Raw genomic sequence first — 23,861 nt, 5'->3', positions numbered from 1 at the left:
AATGAATTAAACAACTGTGGGCAATTTAAAGCACCCTTGAACAGAGTAAAGAATTTAATAAAGTATTTAGGAACTTCTACAGCAAGGCAATTTAATGTGTTTTTCCCAGATTTTTAGAAGTATTTATCTATTTTGTTATGGAATTCTCCTCCAGGCGAGACGTAAACTTTTATGTCCCCAAGTTAATTGAACAACCGAGCAAAGAGTACTATAGCCACTATTAAAATATAATATTTTGTAGGATTGAAGGTTATGTCAGATACTATTAAGATGTTCTATGATATTCTGTAGGAAGGCGGATGGGCATTTAAATATGAAGACTTTTTTTAAATATTTAAAATAATTATATTACTGTAGAACTATTTTAAATAAAAAGCCACATTATTACGCTACAAAATGAACCAACATTTTGATTGTATACGCGTTAGCACTTAGGAGGTAATGGGTCATGTCCTAAATTGAAAAAAAACACCCTTTGTCAACAGATTAACGTTGAATAAAACTATTCTTCCACACCATGCATCAGTAGATCAGTCGAGGTAAGATAAAGTTCCCTCATTGCCGATTATCTACAATTTGACATTTCCATTTCTTATACTTGCTGCTCTGGGTAAGGCAATATTTATTACTTCCCATGAGCATCTTTGTATTATTGAGGATTGGATTAGGGTTCTTTTAAAATGGCAAAAGGGATCTACTTCACTATTATGCAAGAGAAAATGCTTTAATTAATTGTACCTGTTGTTTGAAAGGGACTTCCTGACTTGATTGATTTGATATTGAAATTCTAGCAATAGGCATTGGAAAATAATGAACCTAAATCTTCAATAGAATTTCCTATAGAATTCCAGCCTCTGAAGCCTCTTGCATCTTCATACATTAGCCTCCGTCTATTTCCAGTGTTTTTGGAGATGGTTAGGTGAAAGAATACTTTCCAATTTGAAGTTACTGATTTGCTGTTTTTGCACCAGTGGTTACAGTTTCTTCAATTTCAATTACAGCTAAATTAACAGTACACTTCAGAATTATTATTTTTTGCTTCATGCTCCAACAATCATATTTCCTCCCATGAGCCCAGCTTTGCCATGCTAATGTAATTGCTTGAATCATTTTGGATTTGTAAACATTAATACAGCACATTCACAATTCTTTAGAATGTTCAGGTTCCTGGTATGCTGAAATACAAATATTGGTGATGCTTTTAGATTCATATTTTTCACTTTTCTGATCCACAAATTAATCCTTGTTTATAAATGCATTACATTCATATACTGAAACATTTGTATTTTCTAACTCGAGATTCACAGGGAATTTTATTTGGGTCAAAATTAATCAGTATATGTTCAAACAGTCAGTTTCCTTTTAGACAACACACATAAAAGTTGCTGGTGAACACAGCAGGCCAGGCAGCATCTCTAGGAAGAGGTGCAGTCGACGTTTCGTCCTGAAGGGTCTCGCTTGAATGTTGCTTGAATTTCCAGCATCTGCAGAATTCCTGTAGTTTCCTTTTAGAAACCATTTTTTAATCAGTTAGTCTACTAATTCAAAAAAGTTTCACACAGAAACCTGAAACTATGCACATCAAGAATTGTTTAATGAATACAAAGGTGGGTGCATTTTTCATATCAGCATCTCTTAGGAAGCATTTGAGACACCTTAGCCAGCCACACCAACAAGAGAGGCAAAAACAAGCAAATTTATAGAGATTTGTTTTTTATTGACTAGTTATCAGACATTTCAACTCATCAGTACTAATCTATACCCATTAAAAAGGGGAAGAATCCAGGTGAGGTTAAATGCTCTGGCACCTCTAAATATAACAGAAGAATGCGGGGTAGGTGCTGTAAGAAATCATTGCTGATGATATTCTGGCTATAATGGGATATGCAAAAATTAACTAAGTGAGAATTGTCCCATTTATAGGAACAAAAGAGGTCTTGTGGAAGTTAGTTGAAAGAAATACACCACAACACCACAATGCCATAGATTGAAATAACCTTGGATAAAATTCTATGAATATTCTACAAATTAACTTTGTTTGTAGGGTGGTCATGTGAGCACTAATTTAAGCCAACCAACTAAATAAATAAATACTTTTGCAATGATGAGATAACATTTTCATACCTTACTTTCATTAATGTCTCATATTATTTTTTATGCTTGTAATATAATTTCTTAGATGATTTCTAAGTTGTTTGACCCACCTCCTCTTAAAGAATTATAACAATTACTTTGTTTGAAAGAGCTATTGTGATACTCTTCAGTAGCAAACTTGTTAGAGCTATTGTACAACAGTAAATTGATTCATAAAGTGCATTTTGTACAAGATGAAGGTGCCAACAGCTTCATTGTGCAGAATAACTGAACAGGTCATTCAAAGGAGAAAAAGAATCAACTCAACTGTTCATCTAATTCTTTGCCATAGCATCTTTGATTTTACATCACAAAACTGTTTCATCAGAATAATTTCTGTAAAATTCCTTCAGGAGCTGGAAAAATTATTCCTGTGTACCCCATTCCCCAATCAGGTGAAATAAAAGCATAACCACATCTAAAACTAAGTCCTATCACTTTGAAAATTGAGCTCACTCCTGGTTAATTACGATATCAAGGAATAATAATGCAAGTTTCCAGGATCAGCTAGAGTAAATATATAAAGAATCCAGTTTTAATTATTCAATTAATTCATAGAATGTAGGCATTGCTATCGAAACCAGTAGTTGTTGCCCATTTCTAATTGTTATTGAGGTGACGTTCAGTCACTTTCTACCATCAGTCTTGTAGTCTATCCTGTGAAGCAACTCACTGTTGTTAGTTAATAAGTACTGGTACATTGATGCAATAATATCAGAATAGTGATGTACTTCCAAGTCACAAATGGTGTGACACTTGGAGGGGGTAGCTTTCTCACATGCTTGCTTCTTTTCCAGGTGTAGTGATGGACTGCAACTGTACAAATAAAACTTCCACTCTAATGGAGGTTCCTTGCACCTGACCCCTAGGGATAGGTAGTACATTAGTTCTACATAGTTCTTGAGTTTGTGAAGCTCATCCTTCCAAGTTGATCTGATACGGGTGACCAGAAGTACAATCTTGAGCACAGTTTTTTGTCTTAACCTAACAAATAACAGCTTGCCACAGTAAATCTGGAAATAAAGACCTTAGTTTTGTGACATGGTTATCGATGAAAAGTCCTATTACGAGATGTTCGTATTTATTATGCCTTTCCAATGCCTCAAATATTTCATGTTTCAGTATTTATGATTCAAGATGTTAATTGGTAGTTGTCTGTCAAAAACAACCTTTCCCTATTCTCAAATAGGGAAATTATATACCTAAATCATATACAGACATCCACAAACTAAGTTTTTATTTAAGGATGTTGAAGTTCAAGACCCAGCCTTCAGAATATATTTAAAATATAATGGAAGTAATTCTGAACTTTATGCTTCAGGGGATTCTCAAAGTTATCATATGCAATACTCATCAAAGTTGCTGGTGAACGCAGCAGGCCAGGCAGCATCTCTAGGAAGAGGTACAGTCGACGTTTCAGGCCGAGACCCTTCGTCAGGACTAACGACTAAGGACTAAGGGTCTCAGCCCGAAGCGTCGACTGTACCTCTTCCTAGAGATACTGCCTGGCCTGCTGCGTTCACCAGCAACTTTGATGTGTGTTGCTTGAATTTCCAGCATCTGCAGTATTCCTGTTATATGCAGTACTTGCACCTTGTACATGAGAAAATTCATGGAAATCAGTAATAGTTGTCTCTGTCCTTCTAGTGGGCAGAAATTTACCCTACTCTTTGAAATATATACAAAAAATATCTCAAGAATTCTAGGACATTTATTCATCTCAAGGAGATTGTTTTCCCATTTGTAGTTCTTGATTCTATGCTCTGAAGGAAATCTAGAAATTTATTGAGCAGAACATTTTTACATTTTGAGAAACTAATATATTCCACCATCCATCTGCACATTCAAATCCTCATACCAAAAGTATTAGATGAAAACAAGAGACTGCAGATAGTGGAATCTGGAGGGGGAAAAAAAACTGCCGGAGGAGTAAAAAGGGCCAGGCAGCATTTGTGGAGGAAAACAGTCAATATTTCAGGTCAAGACTTCATCTGTACCAATCAGACAAAGAATCTCAAATAATACCATTTCAGTTGTCTATTCACCGAGCCATCCACAAACTTCATCTTACTCTTGGTTCCATGGCAGAAAATTGTGCAAGCAGAAAATCAGATGAGAAGAAAAATAATGATCACATTCAAGTTTTCCTTCTGCACTGAAACTTTTATTATTAATGCACATCTTATTGTACATTTTCTAATTTAAGATCAGCCATTAGGTTCAGTTTCCTCTTCTCTGAATTGGCATTTTATTCAATCATACACAGATCCTATCCATAGATTTGCAAAAGGAATTGCTTTAACAACAAAACCAAAATAATTTTCCCACACCAGGGAGATGAATAGGGAAATCATGGCATATCATACTGTGGGTGCAAAGTATAGGATTTTTCCAACTAAAAAGAGCTGGTGTAATAACAAGGTACCCTTAAGTAAAAAAATACGCATGAAAAAGATAAACAGCTATACTCCACAGTTATTAGAACCCGTAAATAGGCAATACTCATGCATTTGCTTTTGTGCAAGTAGTGAATCATAATAAACAGGTTGGAGACACCACACAGTCAAAACCAGACAGAGTTAAAAATTAATGGAGTATGAACTATAAAACAGTAGTTTGCTCATTCTACCAGGACACTTGAAAACACAGTAGTGCATGATTTAATTACTGTATAAGTACTTTGAAAATGCTGGCAATTAAGTCAAATGTTCCAACCTTGAAAACTAGTCTACAAACAGCTCTAACTGTTGCAATGTATGACATTAATCTGCTACAGCACTGCAAGATAATAAACTTTTCTTAACCTTGAAGACACAAAAGTAAATTATCAAAAATGAAACATGGTTCTCACCTAAAGTTAATTGAATTAATTTTGAAAAATCCTTTCCACTCGAAATTTGTTAAAATTAAATTTGCTAAATATTATATTTAATTAGTGTTTCTCATTATTAGTCCTCCTATGCATTAAATGATTTGCAAATTAAGTTTGAAATAGAAAGCTTGGGGATCTTGACCACAACAGCAGCAATAAATAGCATAGAACTGCGTAACAACCATTTTACAACACACTAATCTTAAAAGAAAAAGAATACTTCCAGTATTACAATGCAACAATACAATTAGATAATACATCCATAACAGATTTTCTACGGGTCACAAAGATACAAGATTAAAGATTGTTTAATGTCATTTCCAGTACACAACTGTAAAGGAGAACAAAATAATTGTTACTCTGGATCTGATGCAGAAAACTGACGGACAAAGGAAGAGAGAGAAAAAAAAACTCAAAATACATGAGGCACAATTATATAGTCAAGTGTTATTCACAATTCTAAGTGAATCTGAGTGTTTACATTTATGATACTCTGAAAGCCAAATACCTCACTTTAATTACCATCTGCAAATTTGCACAATGCATTTTACAAATGGAAAATGGTGAATAATTTTTGTTCATCTTGCTTTACTATACATTTAAACATTTGTGCAATTTAACATTTTTGCATAACTCACAAAATTGATAGGTGTTAAATTATAACAACCAACAGAATAATTTGTGGGGCCTTAGTTAAATGTGCGATCAACTCAGAATTCCCAGGAAGTACCACACCAAATGTTAGTTGCAAAATAAAATTATGATATCAAGTCACACTTAGTTTTTGCTATAATTACAGATTTATTGTCTGTCATTTAAAAATTCACATTAGTACATCAAAGCCAGAAAATTCAATAATGATTGACCTTGAGTGAAAATCCCAAGTAACTTTAAACTTATTTCCCCACATCTACAATCACAAAATTGGGAAATTGAGAGTTAAAATGTTTAGTTAAAAATTTACATTTGGTATTTATAACTCAAATATCATTCTATGCTGACATCCATAAGGCAAAATTTAACACGTGAAGTATTTTACTGTATCAATATACTGCAGGTATGGATCTGAAACTGTATGTGTTTCAATTGTCACAATTTGATATACTGGGAATATATTACCCTTTTAATTTGGTTTAGCCGGGCAAGCTTATATTACAGACATAAATGTTATGGCACTTACACATTTAAACATGCACATGTGCTATCCACGATGCAAAGTGGAAAATGCAAACGTACTATAGTTGAAGCAAAATTCACTTGTACAAACCAATCGTTATTTAGCACTGCACTAAGTTAGAAAAATATACACTTCCAAAGTTGGCATTAAGTTCAGAATTATCTATTGGACAATAAGGGAACCCTGTGATCTGGGTTGCATCTGGACTCAATCCACCCAAATCTGTAATTAATGTGAAGAAAGATGAAGATGACACAATGAGTGTGTTTCATTCTTCTGGTTTTAATGCTCTGGAAGAACAGTTATCACTACTCCTTAACTATGTCTGATAAAAATAATGGTACATCAGTGCAAAAGTAGCAACATAAGCATAGTCCTTTTTAAAATTTCATTCTGCTTCTTCGCTTTATTCTAACCCTATTAAATAAAAATACTTACCTCTGCTAAACAGTAAACCCCAACATCATCAGTTGGGGATTGTTTTTGAAGTGCCTAGTATTGAGGGAACTGAACTAATAATCACAACACTCGAAAGTATCCCTTGGATTTACAATTGCCTCTGCTAATGTAAATGCAATCTATCACACGTTGTCAGGGTCACTGACTAATCCAAACCTATGCCCTAATCAGGCCATCAATTCATCATTACAATAGAATTTCTCTTTATGTTCCTTTTAATGTTGAGAACACACACTAAAAGGATACTAGAAGATATCCACAACTGAGTAATTTGCAAGAAGTTATTTTCATTGAAGACTGAACTACTTATATAACCTACATAAAGGCAAATTTAGTACAAGTCTGATACATTGTACATAATGTGATTCTGCATGATCGTCTGTACACATTGATGAGTAAAATGTAAATTACAAGGTTGCCATCAATGAGTACACCAGTTTGAAGCCTGATTATCATATAGTAAGGTCAACCCTTATACAACATGCACATTTTATGAAAATGTCTGAAAATCTAACATATTGGTCCAACCAAAATTTGCTTTCAGGTCTGCAGTCTCAAATGGAAAAAAAATGCATTAGATCTCAATCCATTACCCAACCTTACAAAATTATCACTTTATAGACAGATTTACAAGAGCAAATGTAAATATATTTTAAAGTTGTAACAGTTTACACGAATAACCCATAATAAATTAAACAAAGAAGTTGGCTTCTGAAAGAAACATGAATTTATCTATTACTTCTTCCAATTTTCAAAGAAAACATTGGTGTTCAATTTGCAGTCTCCATTATTGCACTTGTAATCTCTCGAGGCAACATTGAAAGTATTACCTACATTTGTAACAACTCAAAACTTTTCACCTGCAATTTAATACTGTACCAAATATCTGAACCCAGCATTGTGCAGATAAATATAGGATAAACTCTAGTAACTTGCTGCAAGTGACTAGGGCGGCTGCAAAAGAGAATGTTGTTTTCCAGAAAACAAATCTGTCTGATTTGATAAGGATGCAGTTCTCCAGGTCAGAAGTGAAGGTTATTTTAATTATCTCCTTCATAGGATTTACGTTGTTTTATTTGGCTTATCCTTTGGATTTCCTCAAAGTACTTATGTATGGAATGATCTGTCTGGATGGCATGCAAACAAAAGCCTTTCACTGTACCTCAATACATGTGGTAATAACAGAACAATTACCATTGTATCAGAGACTGCAGTCACTAAGTTAAATAACTGTATGATAAGGCAGGAATCAGCAATCTTAACTGAAGAGACACTGATTCTATGATCTGAGTGTCAAATATAGATTAAAATAGGATCACCCAAGATAACCCCTCTACACAGCTTTCTCGAAGCGACTCGCTCATGGTGTTTGTCAGCTGAATAAGTACATTTAAGAAGGATTCTGGATTCTTTAAGAAGCTGCCTTCTACCAAATGAAAATAATAGAAATACAAAACTCAATTTAGGTGCCTGGCAGATTTTCTAGAGAATTCCATCAGCCCTTCTAACTAAACATATTATCTAGAGTCTATTATGTACAATTAAACTGGGGCATATCCAAGCTTGTTTTTTTTTGTTTTGTTTTATAATCCTGATATCCGTGGTAGGCATTGTTGCAACATCCAAATTATTAATTCTAAGAAATGAAGCATCTCTGTGATATTGATCATAGATAAAAATCTGGGACACCATCACAGCACATACACAAGATCCAAGGAGGGAATTATAAAAAGACACAAAGGATACCAGAAATATTTGAGTTCTGACTACACACATCAGAGTTGCTGGTGAATGCAGCAGGCCAGGCAGCATCTCTAGGAAGAGGTACAGTCGACGTTTCAGGCCGAGACCCTTCGTCAGGACTAACTGAAGGAAGAGTTAGTAAGAGATGCTGCCTGGCCTGCTGCGTTCACCAGCAACTTTGATGTGTGTTGCTTGAATTTCCAGCATCTGTAGAATTCCTGTTGTTTGAGTTCTGACTATAGTTTTAAGATACGACACTGTGCTACAGTACCAGCATTTTAGCAGAATACACGTGGAAGCATCTATCATCACTCAGGAGATGGAAGTGTGAAGTTATGCATTCATCAGTGACTACTTGCCTATGAAGTTCTCATTAATTACTGATAATGTTCAAAGGTAGCTACACAGGAAGAAGTTATCTCATCAGGACATGATACAAAAGGAAGTCACGGTGCACCACACGCTAGCTCTTTGATGGAATTTTGTATTAATCCCACCACTGTGCACTTGCCTCCCTGCAAGTATTTCCCCTTCAGCTGTAACATATGTATAAAGAAAGTTTCTTCATCACCTCTTGAATTTGCCAGTTATCTTTAGTTTGTGACATTTACTCATCAATTCTTGATTTTGTACACCTCTGTCAATTCCTTTTAATTCTGCCCCAAGAACAATTCCAGTTCTTTTATCCTCTCATTCCCTCATCTCTGATCAATTATTTCTGCACTATCTCCAAGACCTTAACCCTTCTGAGACCGTCATCCTGAAGTACCACAACCTAATGTTAGAAGACACAGGAGAAGGCAGATGCTGTAATGTAGAGCAAAAACAATCTGTTAGAAGAACTCAGTGGGTCAAAAGTTCTGTTAGATCCACAGAGTTCAGTTAGCCTTCCTAACTGATGACATTAGGTGCTGCATGGCCATGACTAGTCTTTGGCAGGTCCACTGTGAATGGAACTATTATCGGCTCCTTAATGTATGTAGGAGTTTAACAGCAAATAAATGTCAGTTAATTTACAACTCTTTCAGTAATTAAAATCTTATCATATTTCTTTACCTGTTTAAATAACCTGGAAATTCTGTATTACTAGAATGCAAATTCAATAGAAATCTGAGTTATCAGCACAGATTCCTCTAAGCTATGCCAGTGCAGTAAATGAAATGCTCCTACACACATAGCCTTTGTTGCAGCACAGCTGGAATTTTCTTTTATATAATGTATTATTAAAGTACCACGGCGTTTCAGGCCGTGTAAAAACTTTCTGCTCAGAGCAATGGACAGACTGTGCAGTTGTAAAAAAAAACATAGTGGAAATGTTGATTATTAGCTGTTGATTTCAACATTGTCAAGATAGAAGATAGAAGGATGCCACATATATCAAGCTGCACCAGGTTTTATTCCACAACAGTGTTAAAGGCACTGGTTCATGAGTCTTGTTCATAGAGACAATGGCTGCAAAGAATCTAATTGATCAAGGAGTTGTAACAGTGTTAAGCTCCTAGCAAATCTAAACCACATTCTGCCACAAGGGTGACTTTAAAAGTCATAACTGATGCAGATTTTAAATACAATATCTTTAAGATGGCATTGGCAACATCACAAACGTGTTGGGCGTGCAAAGCTGTGTGCTTAGCGCTGTCCTTAACTCGCTTTATACTCGTGACTGTGAGGCTAGGCACAGCTCCAATGCCATATTTCAGTTTGTCGATGATGTCACTGTCACTGACCGAATCAAAGGTGGTGACAGAACAGCATAAAGGGAGATTGAAAATCTGGTCGAGTGGTGCTACATCAACAACCTCTCACTCAAGGTCAGCAAGACCAAGGGGCTGTTCATTGACTACAGGAGGAGGAAACCAGAGGTCCATGAGATGTCCTCATCGAAGGATCAGTAGAGAGAGTCAGCAACTCTAAATTCCTTGGTGTTGTCATTGCAGGGGATTTGTCCTGGGTCCAGCATGCTAGTGTCACTACAAAGAAAGCACAGCAGCATCTCCACTGTTTTTTTAAGAAGTTGGCACAGATTCAGCAAATCATCTAAAACTTTGATATCTATAGATATGCAATGGAGAGTATATTGACTGGTTGCATCATGGCCTGGTACAGAAACACCAATGTTCTAGAATGCAAAAGCTAACAAAAAGTAGTGGATACAGTCTAGTCCATCATAGATAAAACCTTCCCCACTATTGAGTACATCTACATGGAGCATTGTCACACAAAAGCAGGTTCCATCACATGGGCCCCCAGCATCCAGGGTATGCTCTCTTCTCACTGCTGCCATCAGGAATGAGCTACAAGAACCTGAGATCCCACACCACCAGGTTCAGGAACAGTTACTTCCCCTCAGTCATCAGGCTCTTGAACTCAGAGGGAATGACTTCACTCAACTTCATTCACCCAAACACTGAACTGAATACAACCTATGGGCTCACTTTCAAGGACTCTTCATCTTGTGTTCTTGATATTTATTGCTTATTTATTATTATTATTAATTTTTTTATTTGCACAGTTCATTGTCTTTTGCACGTTATTTGTTTGCCCATCCCATCATGTGCGGTCTTTCATCGATTCTTTTGTGTTTCTTTGTACTTACTCTGAATGCCTGCAAGAAAATGAATCTCAGGGTTGTATATGGTGACATATGTACTTTGAACTTGAACTTTGAACATAAGTCCATTGAATTATCACAGATGTGTTGTTTATTTGAAATATTTAGTTAATAACCATCACCTAGAAGGGGACGTGCAATTGTACAGAGTGGCAAACACCATGAAAGATGTGGCATTACAGACTGCACCATATGAATCCACAAGATCATCTGCAAAATGGTATATCTTGTAAGAATTCAACAACAACTGATCAGATTATTTGCAAACATGAACACCATTATGCAAGTCAATACAGTTGCTATTATCAATATTGAATGCAGAGTGTCTATACTGTCAATCCCGGGTAATCAAACTATCTTTTGTGCCAAGGCTCAATGTCTCTAGTATCCAAGACAGATCCTAAGCAAAGGTAAAATAAGATGTATACGACAAAAGAGTAATCATCAAGCACACTTGTCTGTTGATACTTTTTAAAATAGACAGTTGGCTATTATACTAAATTGCTGGCAAGTTCGAGACGAGGGAGACAACGATTGAACTAGAAGTGACATGTGCATAATCTACTCTAAGATAATAATGAATATTAAGCTATGTAGATATTTTTAATCAAATATTCTACAATGCTGCTTTAGTGAGTCAAAAATATACTGCTTTAGGTGTGATGAATGGAAGTGTGTGCTATACACAAGACATTTGCTATACTGATGACAACAGAGAATATGTACATAGTAAAACTGCTAGTTATGTACAGTGTTCCTAAAACTGAGTAACAGTAGTTGATGCACTTTTGAAAGTTATTAAATATACATTATTTTACCAGTCTTCAATCTCAAAATTGTAAACACAAATGAAGGCTGTGCATATTTATGTAAGAAAATATAATTTTGAAGTGGTGATAAATTGTTTTCAATTGCACACAGGCATGTGACATTGGGTCCTAATAAGGCTTAATCTTCATTTTATAATTAAGGGATGGTGGTGGGTTCAAAGTAAGGCTTGAGTTGCAATTTTAAATAGGTATCATCCAAAGTACTTTTCTCCCACATTGTGTTCCCTACAAATAATTCTTTTCCATTATAAATTGCAGATCAACATCAAGAATTTCTTCAGTGGTTTCTCTTCATCAACCACCAACTTTGGTGAAAATCCCCTTTATATGTCTTCTCTGTACTTTTTGACAAACTTGTGGAAGACAGGGAGAAACCCAGAAGAAATTTCTCATTTATACGTCATAGATTCTTAAGTTACATACACACCTTCAAGCCAAATCACTGATCTGTCAGAACAATAAAATACAAACATAAATTGCAATTTGGCACACTTTCCATAGGAAAAATACTTATTTCCCATCCGTCATGTATATATTTAAACCTCTTTCAAAGTTACCTGACAAAATATGACATCTGATTTATCTTGAGTACGACAGATACAGTGGGATATGGTTGAAAAGGGGCGTGTGCATTTCTTAAAAGTTACTTTTGTTATCATATTTTATCAGCACGGTTGCTTAAGTACTTTCTAGTTGGAACAAAACCTGTGCAAAGATAATGAAAATAAAACATCTATAAAAACAAGGTACAAAACTAATGGAGTACAATACCACTCAATATTTTAAACAGACTTGAGGTAGTTCTGTTGTATTGAAGGAAGGTGAAAGTATTATAAATGCTACACTAAACATACAGTTTCACTTTATAATATTAAATAAGAGAAAGTCCTCTCAGAAAATAAAACTAGATCATTCCATCACAGAGGAGCATCTATGTAAAATACTGGGTACAGGAACCTGCTAACTGATCTCAGGTTCATTAATGACCCAGTGCTGTGCAAGGATCCTTTGTGGATGTGGTAATAGGCACTCTCAGAGTGTGTAATTGCAGGATTCACCCCAGTATTTGGAAAAGTTGGTGGTGTGTTAACAATTATGGACACAGGTCTTTCTCAGATGCTGAGGTAGTATTCATACTAGAGGCAATGAAATGACGAGCAGAGACATCCTCGCCTGTAGCCAAAGGCTGCCACCTATTAGGAGGATTATCTGCATTTTTTAGGCATGATGATTCAGAGTTTCTGTTTATTATTGTGAAACCATTAACTGAGCTTTGCCAACCCTCACTGCTCTGAAAACCATTGCTGAGCCCAAGGCATTCAACAGCCTTCATTTTACTTTCAGTTTTACAACATAGCAAAGAATTGTCTTGTGGCTCTGTGACATCCTTGTGATTTTCTGCATCAATACAGTTCATTACTTCATTTGCAATAGGAGGCAAAGAATTCTTGCAAACCTCAACAGGCTGACTCTCTGTAGTAGGCAAAGCAAGGGAAAACTTGGTCTGATAATTTTCTTCCTGGGCATCAGCTGGTACTTCAGCAGGGCTTCCAAGGTTTTCCTCACTGTTCCAGTCGGCACTAGGTAATGTAACATCCTCACTGGGAAGGTCTTCTATGGATTCAGCAGTGATGGACTGATTCTGAAGACCCTCCTTCCTCTGCCAGTCCTCAAGAGCAGAATTTCTTTTTGATGCAGATAATTCAGAATGAACAATAACTTCAGCTTCAACTTGATTCAAACCTGAATGAGGATTTTCTTTCTTTGTTGAACCCTAAATGAGAATTTAAAAAAATACATTACCATTTGTTTCTCGTAATATCAGAAATATTTAGATATAATGACTTAATAATTAGAAATGTGATTGGACAACACAACCTGCAAAAAAGTCCATGAATTCCCCAGTAGTGCAATGACAAGGAAGGCAAATGCAAAGGCAAAAGCATTCATTCTGAGAGGACAAGATTATAAAAGCAAAACTGAGGCTTTATAAGGCATTGGTCAGACCACATTTGGAGTATTGTGAGCAGTGTTGGGCCCTCATCTAAGAAAAGATGTACTGGCATTGGAGAGGGTCCAGAGGAGGTTCACGAGAATAATCCCAGGAATGGAAGTGTTAACATATGAGGAGTGTTTGATGGCTCTGAGCCTGTACTCATTGGAGTTAGAAGAATGGAGGAGGATGGGGCACTGGTGAGACCTCATTTGGAATACTGTGTGCAGTTTTGGGCCCCCTATCTTAGAAGGGATGTTCTGATGTTGGAGAGAGTTCAGAGGAGATTTACGGGGATGATTCCTGGAATGCAGGGGCCAACATATGAGGAGTGTTTGTCGGCTCTTGAACTGTATTCATTAGAGTATAGAATGGCCTACTTCTGCTCCTTTGTCTTGTGATCTTGTGATCTCATTGAAACCTATCAAATATTGAAAGGCCTATCTAGAGTGGACATGGAGAGGACGTTTCCTATAGTGGAGGACCAGAAGGCAGTCTCAGAATAAGATGTCCCTTTAGAACAGTGATGAGGATGAATTTCTTTAGCCAGAGGGTGGTGAATCTGTGGAACTCATTGCCACAGACTGCTGTGGAGGCCATCATTGGATATATTTAAAGTGGAGGCTAATGGGTTCTTGATCAGTAAGTTGTCAAAGGTTATGGGGAGAAGGCTAGAGAATGGGGTTGAGAGGGATAATAGTAGAGCAGAGACAATGGGGTAAATGACCTAATTCTGCTCCATGTCTTGTGCTCTGATGATCTTATACAGTACCCTTGCTATTAAAGTCCCATAGATAAGGAAAATAGCAGCTGTGTATAATAAATCTTTTGCCCTAGATGACCGATAAGCTAAATAGAGCTAAACTTCAAAGGAGCATATGAAAATACTGGACATTTTGTTCACTCACTACCATCTTTGTAATCATAAGATGCTGTGATAATAGTGTTGTTGAGTAATCACAACAATCAATCTCAAATAACAAGCTGTAGCAGTTCCAGACACTATGAAAAACTCCAGTGCTAGAGCCCTTTGAGATCATCATATCCAAAGTCACCTATTGTTAATCAAGCATATTGTCTTTCTTTCACCAAAATATCAAAGCTTCTATAATAAATACAGTACATGAACAATACTGTATATGATTGGAAGTTTGATACTGAAATGATACTATATATCCCGTTGAAATACAGGATAAATATTACAATTCTGGCACAAACCTTAAGGATTACAAAAAAAAATGCACAAACAAAATTAATCTGAAAGGTTGTAATTTCCAGATTTCTAATGCAACTTCAAATTAGATACATTTTAGAAGATCAATAATAGAAACATAGATAACCTACAGCACAATTCAGGCCCTTTGGCCCACAAAGCTGTGCCGAACATGTCCTTACCGGAGAAATTACCTAGAGTTACCCATAGCCCTTTATTTTTCTGAGCTCCATGTACCTGTCCAGGAGTCTCTTAAAAGACCCTATCGTATCTGCCTCTACTACTGTCGCCAGCAGCCCAATCCACACACTCACCACTCTCTGCATAAAAAACTTACCCCTGACATCTCCTCCAAACCTACCTCCAACCACCTTTTAAAACTGTTCCCTCTCATGCTAGCCATTTCAACCCTGGGAAAAAGCCTATGACTATCCACATGATCAATGCCTCTTATCATCTGATACGCCTATATAAGATCACCTCTCATTCTCCGTCATTCCAAGGAAAAAAGATCGTGTTCACTCAACCTATTCTCATAAGGCATGCTCCCCAATCCAGGCAACATCCTTGTAAATCTCCTCTGCACCTTTCCGGTTTGGTCGCCGGCAGCTCCACCATGGTTTTCGGTCGGGCGCCAGACGCTCGGAGAGATTCGGCAGGGGGCGGATGCCTGGTGCATGGTCGGAGGCCATGGCTGAGTGGTCGGCGACTTGGGCCGGCTCCCCCACCGGACTTAGTCTGGTGAGGAGGGTGTGAGGACACCCATCAGGACTGAAAAAAAAACAAGACCTGACAAAAGGCAGATAAGCTCCTTGTGAGCCAACGGCCATCTTCTGTGGAAGAGATTAAAGCCTCATCACGTGTCTACAAATCGTATGCTATGCACTTAGTTAGAAGAGACGTGATGAACTTGGGCACTGCACCGTGTGCCTGGACCTGCCCAAGGCCTCCGCCTAAGGAAGGGCCGAGCTCGAAGAAACAGCTGCGGCTGGAGGCCGACACAGCCTCAGGCTTGAGTTCAGCGGGGGGTGGCGGTGGGCGGTGCCAAGGCGGCTAGTGAGAACAAACTGGAGGAGAGGCTGTACTCAGTGCTGTCGCAAGATTGAAGAAGATGGAGGTGCATAGCCACCAACTCTGGATTCAGGACGGCACCCAGTGACTGACCCTTTCTGTGGCTTCCACATCCTTCTTATAGTGAGGCGACCAGATCTGAGCACAGTACTCCAAGTGGAGTCTGACCAGGGTCCTACATAGCTGCAATACTACCTCTCGGCTCCTAAACTCAATCCCACAATTGATGAAGGCTAATGCACCATATGCTTTCTCAACCACGGAGTCAACCTGCGAAGCAGCCTTGAGTATCCTATGGACTCGGACCCCAAGATCCTTTTGATCTTCCACACTACCAAGAGTCTTACCATTAATATTATATTCTGTCATCATATTTGACCTATCAAAATGAACCACATCACACTTATCTGGGTTGAACTCCATCTGCCACTTCTCAGCCCATTTTTGCATTCTATCAATGTCCCGCTGTAACCTCTGACAACCCTCCACACTATCCACAAAACCTCCAATCTTTATGTCATCAGCAAATTTACTAACCCATCCCTCCACTTCCTCGTCCAGGTCATTTATAAAAATCACAAAGAGTAGGGGTCCCAGAACAGATCCCTGAGGCACACCACTGGTAACCGACCTCCATGCAGAATATGACCCATCTACAACCACTCTATCTTCTGTGGGCAAGACGGTTCTGGATTTACAAAGCAATTTCTCCTTGGATCCTATGTCTTCTTACTTTCTCAATAAGCCTTGCATGGGGTACCTTATCAAATGCCTTGCTGAAATCCATACACACTACATCTACTGCTGTACCATCATCAATGTGCTTAATCACATCCTCAAAAAATTCAATCAGGCTCGTAAGGCATGACCTGCTTTCACAAAGCCATGCTGACTATTCCTAATCAACAATGAACCATAAGAAAAATGAGAATGGGTAATATCTGGGATGTCTTTTGAAGAATGAAAAATATACAGTATACTACTTCTGTGAACTATAGTCTATTCCTTTTAACATTAGGATAAAATTCAAACTATTTAGATCTCTTTAGTCTCTACTATAAATCCCCATGTTATTTTAACTGCTTTACAGTCATAGAGTCACAGAGTCACACAGCACTGAAACCTGAAACTTCAGCCCACCAAATCTGCACCAGCGATCAAGTCCCCATTTACACTACTCCTACAATAATCCTGTTGTTCTCCCCACAAGTTGTATTCAAATAACTACATAATTGAAATTAAGTCTAATGCAAAAGTAATTCCGATTGGTAGTTATGATACAGTTAGTCAACTAGTTCTGCAGTAATCATCTGCTGATCACATGTGGTAGTATGATCTTGACATATGGCAATCCTGTAACTTCTTACCTCCCTCTGTATAAAGCCTTAAAGGTCCCACAGCACTGCAGATAGTGTGTGTTCCAAGTATATAAATTCAGGAGGAAACCTCTCTAACAAACTCCTGGAACCTGGCTCAATTGTCTAACAACGTTTTTTAAATCCCTGCATAAAAGTTGGCTCACGTAAGTGATCTTGTCTGCAACCTAATGTGACATATGGAATGAAATTTTTGAAAAGTTTTATTTTATTTTATTTTTATTGAGATACAGCGTGGAGTAGGCACTTCTGGCCCTTTGAGTCACGCTGCTCAGCAATCTCCTGATTTAATCCTAGCCTATTCACAGGACAATTTACAATGCCGAATTAACCTACCAACTGGTACGTCTTTGGAGTGTGGGAGGAAACCAAGGCACCCAGAGGAAACCCACATAGTCTCAGGGAAACCTTCAAACTCTTTACAGGCAGCAGCAGGAATCGAACCTGGGTCACTGATACTGTAAGGTATCGTGCTAACTGCTCTGCTACCAAATGTGTCAATTGTCTCTGCCACTACCTGAGATTCAGGTAAGGTAAACATAGAATGTCATCAGCTGGCTATTTTTAAGAGGCATAGAAAGCAATTAGCTGTTCAAACTGGATTGAACAGCTAATACAATAAATTTAGACCTCACAAATTTAAGTACTGAGGAAGATGCTCTAATTTCTCTGTGCAATAGAGTAAATATCCAAATGAATTTGAAAGCATGATTGGTTAGAATGTACGTAAAATCATGTACCTGATTTCGAGGAAGGATTTGTAGTTCAAATTGACATATCAATGAATTAATAGTGTACTTTTTACATGCAGGAAATTCAAGCTATGGATTATAATGTTTCTCACTGAATTTGAAGTCTTCTGCAATTACAGATACAATCATCCTGATGAATTAAATGAATTCTGATACAAATTTATTGCTGACAAAGTCCGAAGAAAATAGTATCATGTTTGGAGCCTGGTTAAGTATATAAGATCAATGATATGCCATTGCAAATAGTGTCTTTGATATTATATTTGCTCCCTATATGATGATATAATTAATACTCACTGATGTAATCTTACAATCCAAAGAAAGGGCTTTATTTCATTTGTACCAGAAACAAAAATTAAGAATGCTTTTTAACAAAAGATTCTCTAATCTATATTGATCACATTGATATGTTCCAGTAACCTCAAATGCAAGCATTTTGGATAGGGCACTCTAAATAACAAGTTTCCCAAACAAACTTCAGCAAACCGGAGGAGGCAACATGGAACATCTCAGTAGCATTTCTGTTGATTTGCCAAAAATACAGCAGTATGTTTGTAGAAGTTCAGTTGTTGAAGATTTAACTTTTGTACATTCAATGTTTATTTTATGGGTTTCTGCTTTAATTGGAGCACTATATAACCCACTATATTTTTATATGAATGTTGTACAATCAGCTAAATCTGCCACTACCTAACTTTATTACAGGAGTTCTGTCAATGATAGCATAGCTTATATAAAATGAAGGCAAATAATTACTGTAATATTATATTCATTAAAAGTAGTAAGGCAGTCAAAAGTTGATTTGCATGCAGAGTTTGAATAGTAATATAGAGCGAAGAACACAAATTAGACATGGATTTCTACAGTGGTGTCTCTACTGAAAGGACGATCCCTCTTGTGAGAGAATCTAGAACCAGGGAATCACTACATAAAAATATAGGGTTGTCCACTTAAAAGTAGAGTCATTGCAGAGTTTCTTCTTTCAGTGGATACAAGTTACTTTAACTCTGGTTCAAAGCACATTGGAAGCAGTCTTTGAATATTTTAAGACAGAGGTTTACTCATCACTGCACTGAACTGAGGCTGTGGTTTGCATCTGTCACAGTGTGGACTCACTTTCATGAACTTCAGTTCTGAATGCTAGTTGCTTACTTTAATTGTTTGCATGATTTGTTTTGTCTCTCTACACATTGGGTGCTCGATGGTCTTCTTTTGCTTAAATGGGTTCTAATGGGTTTCTTTGCTTTATGGCTGCTTGCAAGGAGGTGAATCTCAAGGTTGTATAAAATATACATACACCCTATCCTTGTTATATGTGTCTTCAGACTATGTGGATTCACAGTTATGCGAGGAACCTATTTCTACCGACATCTCGTTATATGCGTCCAAAATTCACAGTTATGCCAGGAGCACTGCCTTCCCGCCAATACAAGTCACGTAGGCGCGCTTCACAGTCTCACTGTTGGGACGAGAAGCACCGTTTTCCCGCCAATACAAGTCAGGTGCACGCGCCTCACAATCTCTCTCCTGCCACTCTCGCATTGGTTTTAGCAAGGTGTGGATGCGCGATCTTAAACTTTTGTTGGTTTTACCTACGGTGCAGTGATTTTGCGCTTGAAATATTTAACTATGCCTCCTAAGCGTCCGATGTCATGTCTTGGGCCGTCAGCCGAGCGGCAGAGGACCGCTTTAACACTTGAAAAAAAGTTGGAAATTATAAACAGAGCGGCATCAGCTCAAGATAACACAGCTCTGGGACGCTACTGTTGGGAACAGAATCTTGCCTTTAAAGTTCTTGCGCTAGCCCATCCTAAACATTTGGACAGCATTCATCCTAACATAACAGTGCGTTTCCTGCTGCTTAACACAACATCGCTGATTCAACCACTCGACCAAGGTGTGATCCACATTCAAGGCGTACGTATTTTTTTTCACGGTGAACTATCTCTCAGATGCTGCAAGCAACAGAAAATTTTAAAAATCCCGGGAGTTTACCAATGGTGAGGGAATGGTGGAAGTCAGAACACTTGGCACAAATGGCAATGGACATGGACCCACGTTTAGAACGGAGTCGGCATTTCAGTCATTCCCTGCCGTCAACCCTTCTTCCCTACAAGCAAATTTATGCTGAAAAACAAAATGCTGCCAAGCAAACAACCCTCACCACTTTATGCAAATTGCTGTAATCTTTCTGCTGCCAGTAGTTCTAAGAGTTCTGTGAGTCTTCCTTCACCCTTTGCTGTGCTTGATATTATCCTGACGACCACAACCATCCACCTTATCCGTGTAAAGCTGCCTGACACCACAACAACCACTCATCTCCCGGAGCGAACACACCTGCCACTGTTGGTGAGTACTGTACACCCTCGGATGTTAACTTTCTATGATTTATTACATTGAATATTACCTTAAATTGATTAAATATAATACAAATGTCTTGTCATACTGCTTTTGTGTCGTATTGGTATAAAAATGTGAATAAGTTACAGATAAAACGTATTTAGGAAGCCCTCTGGAATGCATCCCTATTTTCTCCATTTAAATAATTGTTCACATTATGCGTCAACTTCGAGGAACGTATCCCTCGCACATAACGAGGATAGGGTGTACTTTGAACTAGATTCTTGAGATGCAGGGGATGAAAGGTTACATACAGGGAGGACATGGAAATGGGATGAGATTACAATAAATCAACAATGATCTTATTAAATTGCAGACCAGGTTCAAAGAGCTGATTTGCTTACTTCTGCTCTTAATTGTTTTGTTTGTATCCTTGACTCCAATGTACTGCGGAGGAGATAACTGGTGTTCAGGAAGGAGCTGAATTTGAACATCATCAGAGCTGCACGCAGCTAGGCAAGTAGAATGTTTACCACCACATTCTTAAATTGCACTTTATAGATGCTGGAGAAACATTAAGGATTCATGAAGTGAATCACTTACAATTGGATTCCCATCTTCTGACCTGCTCCTGTTACCACAGTATTGATGTGGTTAGTACAGTTACATTTCCAAGATGCTAATACAAAGGAGACTGCATTAATAACATCACTGGATGTCCAACTGAGTGGCTAGCCTCTCACTTGTTGAAGATGGCTGCAGACAGGCAAGCTATATTGGCGCCAGAAGCATGGCCACACTTGTATGCTGTCCCCAGCGCATTCTTGGACTGTGTTGGTTGCTGACACAAACAGTGCATTTCAGTGTATGTTTTATAGACAATAGACAATAGGTGCAGGAGTAGGCCATTCGGCCCTTCGAGACAGCACGGCCATTCACTGTAATCATGGCTGATCATCCACAATCAGTACCCTGTTCCTTCCTTCTCCCCATATCCCTTGACTCCGCTATCATTAAGAGCTCTATCTAACTCTTTCTTGAAAGCATCCAGAGAATTGGCCTCCACTGCCTTCTGGGGCAGAGCATTCCACAGATCCACAACACTCTGGGTGAAAAAGTTTTTCCTCAACTCCGTTCTAAATGGCCTACCCCTTATTCTCAAATTGTGGCCTCTGGTACTGGACTCCCCCAGCATCGGGAACATGTTTCCTGCCTCTAGCATGTCCAATCCTTTAATAATCTAATATGTTTCAATCAGATCCCCTCTCATCCTTCTAAATTCCAGTGTATACAAGCTCAGTTGCTCCAATCTTTCAACATATGACAGTCCTGCCATCCCGGGAATTAACCTTGTGAACCTCCGCTGCACTCCTTCAATAGCAAGAATGTCCTTCCTCAAATTTGGAGACCAAAACTGTACACAATACTCCAGGTGTGGTCTCACCAGGGCCCTGTGCAACTGCAGAAGGACCTCTTTGCTCCTATACTCAATTCCCCTTGTTATGAAGGCCAGCATGCCATTAGCTTTCTTCACAGCCTGCTGTACCTGCATGCTTACTTTCAGTGACTGATGAACAAGGACACCAAGATCTCGTTGTACTTCCCCATATCCTAACTTGACACCATTCAAATAGTAATCTGCCTTCCTGTTCTTGCCACCAAAGTGGATAACCTCACATTTATCCACATTAAGCTGCATCTGCCCACTCACCCAATCAGTCCAAGTCATCCTGCATTATCTCAACATCCTCCGCACATTTCACACTGCCACCCAGCTTTGTGTCATTTGCTAATGTTACTTTTAATCCCTTCATCTAAATCATTAATGTACATTGTAAATAGCTGCGGTCCCAGCACCGAGCCTTGCGGTACCCCACTAGTCACTGCCTGCTATTCTGAAAGGGACCCGTTAATCCCTACTCTTTGTTTCCTGTCTGCCAACCAATTTACGATCCATGTCAGTACCCTACCCCCAATACCATGTGCTTTAATTTTGCCCACTAATCTCCTATGTGGGACCTTATCAGAGGCTTTCTGAAAGTCCAGGTACACTACATCCACTGGCTCTCCCTTGTCCATTTTCATAGTTATATCCTCAAAAAATTCCAGAAGATTGTCAAGCATGATTTCCCCTTTGTAAATCCATGCTGACACGGACCGATCCTGTTACTGCTATCCAAATGTGCCACTATTTCATCCTTTATAATTGACTCCAGCATCTTCCCCACCACTGATGTCAGGCTAACTGGTCTGTAATTCCCTGTTTTCTTTCTCCCTCCTTTCTTAAAAAGTGGGATAACATTAGCTACCCTCCAGTTCTCAGGAACTGATCCTGAATCTATAGAACATTGGAAAATAATTAGCAATGTGTCCATGATTTCTAGAGCCACCTCCTTAAGTACCCTGGGGTGCATACCATCAGGCCCTGCGGACTTATCAGCCTTCAGTCCATCAATCTATCCAACACCATTTTCTGTCTAATGTGAATCTCCTTCAGTTCCTCCATTACCCTAGGTCCTCCGGCCACTATTACATCTGGGAGATTGTTTGTGTCTTCCCTAGTGAAGACAGATCCACCCGTTTCTGTCTTCAAGGGCCCAACTTTGGTCTTAACTAATTTTTTCCTCTTCACATACCTAAAGAAGCTTTTACTATCCCCCTTCATATTCTTGGCTAGCTTGCCTTCATATCTCATCTTCTCTCCCCGTATTGCCTTTTTAGTTATCCTCTGTTGCTCTTTAAAAGCTTCCCAATCCTCTGGCTTCCCGCTCATCTTTGCTATGTTATACTTCTCTTTTATTTTTATACTATCCTTGACTTCCCTTGTCAGCCACGGTCACCCCTTACTCCCCTTAGAATCTTTCTTCCTCTTTGGAATGAACTGATCCTGCACCTTCTGTATTATTCCCAGAAATACCTGCCATTGTTGTTCCACTGTCATCCCTGCTAGGGTATCTTCCCAGTCAACTTTGGCCAGCTTCTCCCTCATGGCTCCACAGTCCCCTTTGTTCAACTGCAATATTGACACTTCCAATTTTCCCTTCTCCCTCTCAAATTGTAGTTTAAAACTTATCATATTATGGTCACTACCTCCTAATGGCTCCTTTACCTCGAGTTCCCTTATCAAATCCTGTTCATTACACAACACTAAATCTAGAATTGCCTTCTCCCTGGTAGGTTCCAGTACAAGCTGCTCTAAGAATCCATCTCGGAGGCACTCCACAAACCCCCTTTCTTGGGGTCCAGTAACAACCTGATTTTCCTAATCTACCTGCATGTTAAAATCCCCCA

At 38.4% G+C, this 23,861-nt stretch overlaps 1 protein-coding gene across 1 annotated transcript in view; it reads right to left on the bottom strand.

The window, feature by feature from the left end:
• Window positions 1-8,582: 8,582 nt before the first annotated feature.
• Window positions 8,583-23,861, bottom strand: part of igdcc4 (immunoglobulin superfamily, DCC subclass, member 4) — a 183,522-nt gene continuing 168,243 nt past the window's right edge. Inside the window, exon 20 of the mRNA XM_063066033.1 lies at window positions 8,583-13,599. Within this exon, the coding sequence (XP_062922103.1) occupies window positions 12,919-13,599 (681 nt within the window). The 3' untranslated portion in view covers window positions 8,583-12,918. The remainder of the gene's footprint in view (window positions 13,600-23,861) is intronic.

This window comes from Mobula hypostoma, chromosome 13 (genome assembly GCF_963921235.1).
Source record: "Mobula hypostoma chromosome 13, sMobHyp1.1, whole genome shotgun sequence".
Lineage (NCBI taxonomy): Eukaryota > Metazoa > Chordata > Chondrichthyes > Myliobatiformes > Myliobatidae > Mobula > Mobula hypostoma.
This window is presented reverse-complemented; position numbering and strand designations above follow the sequence as displayed.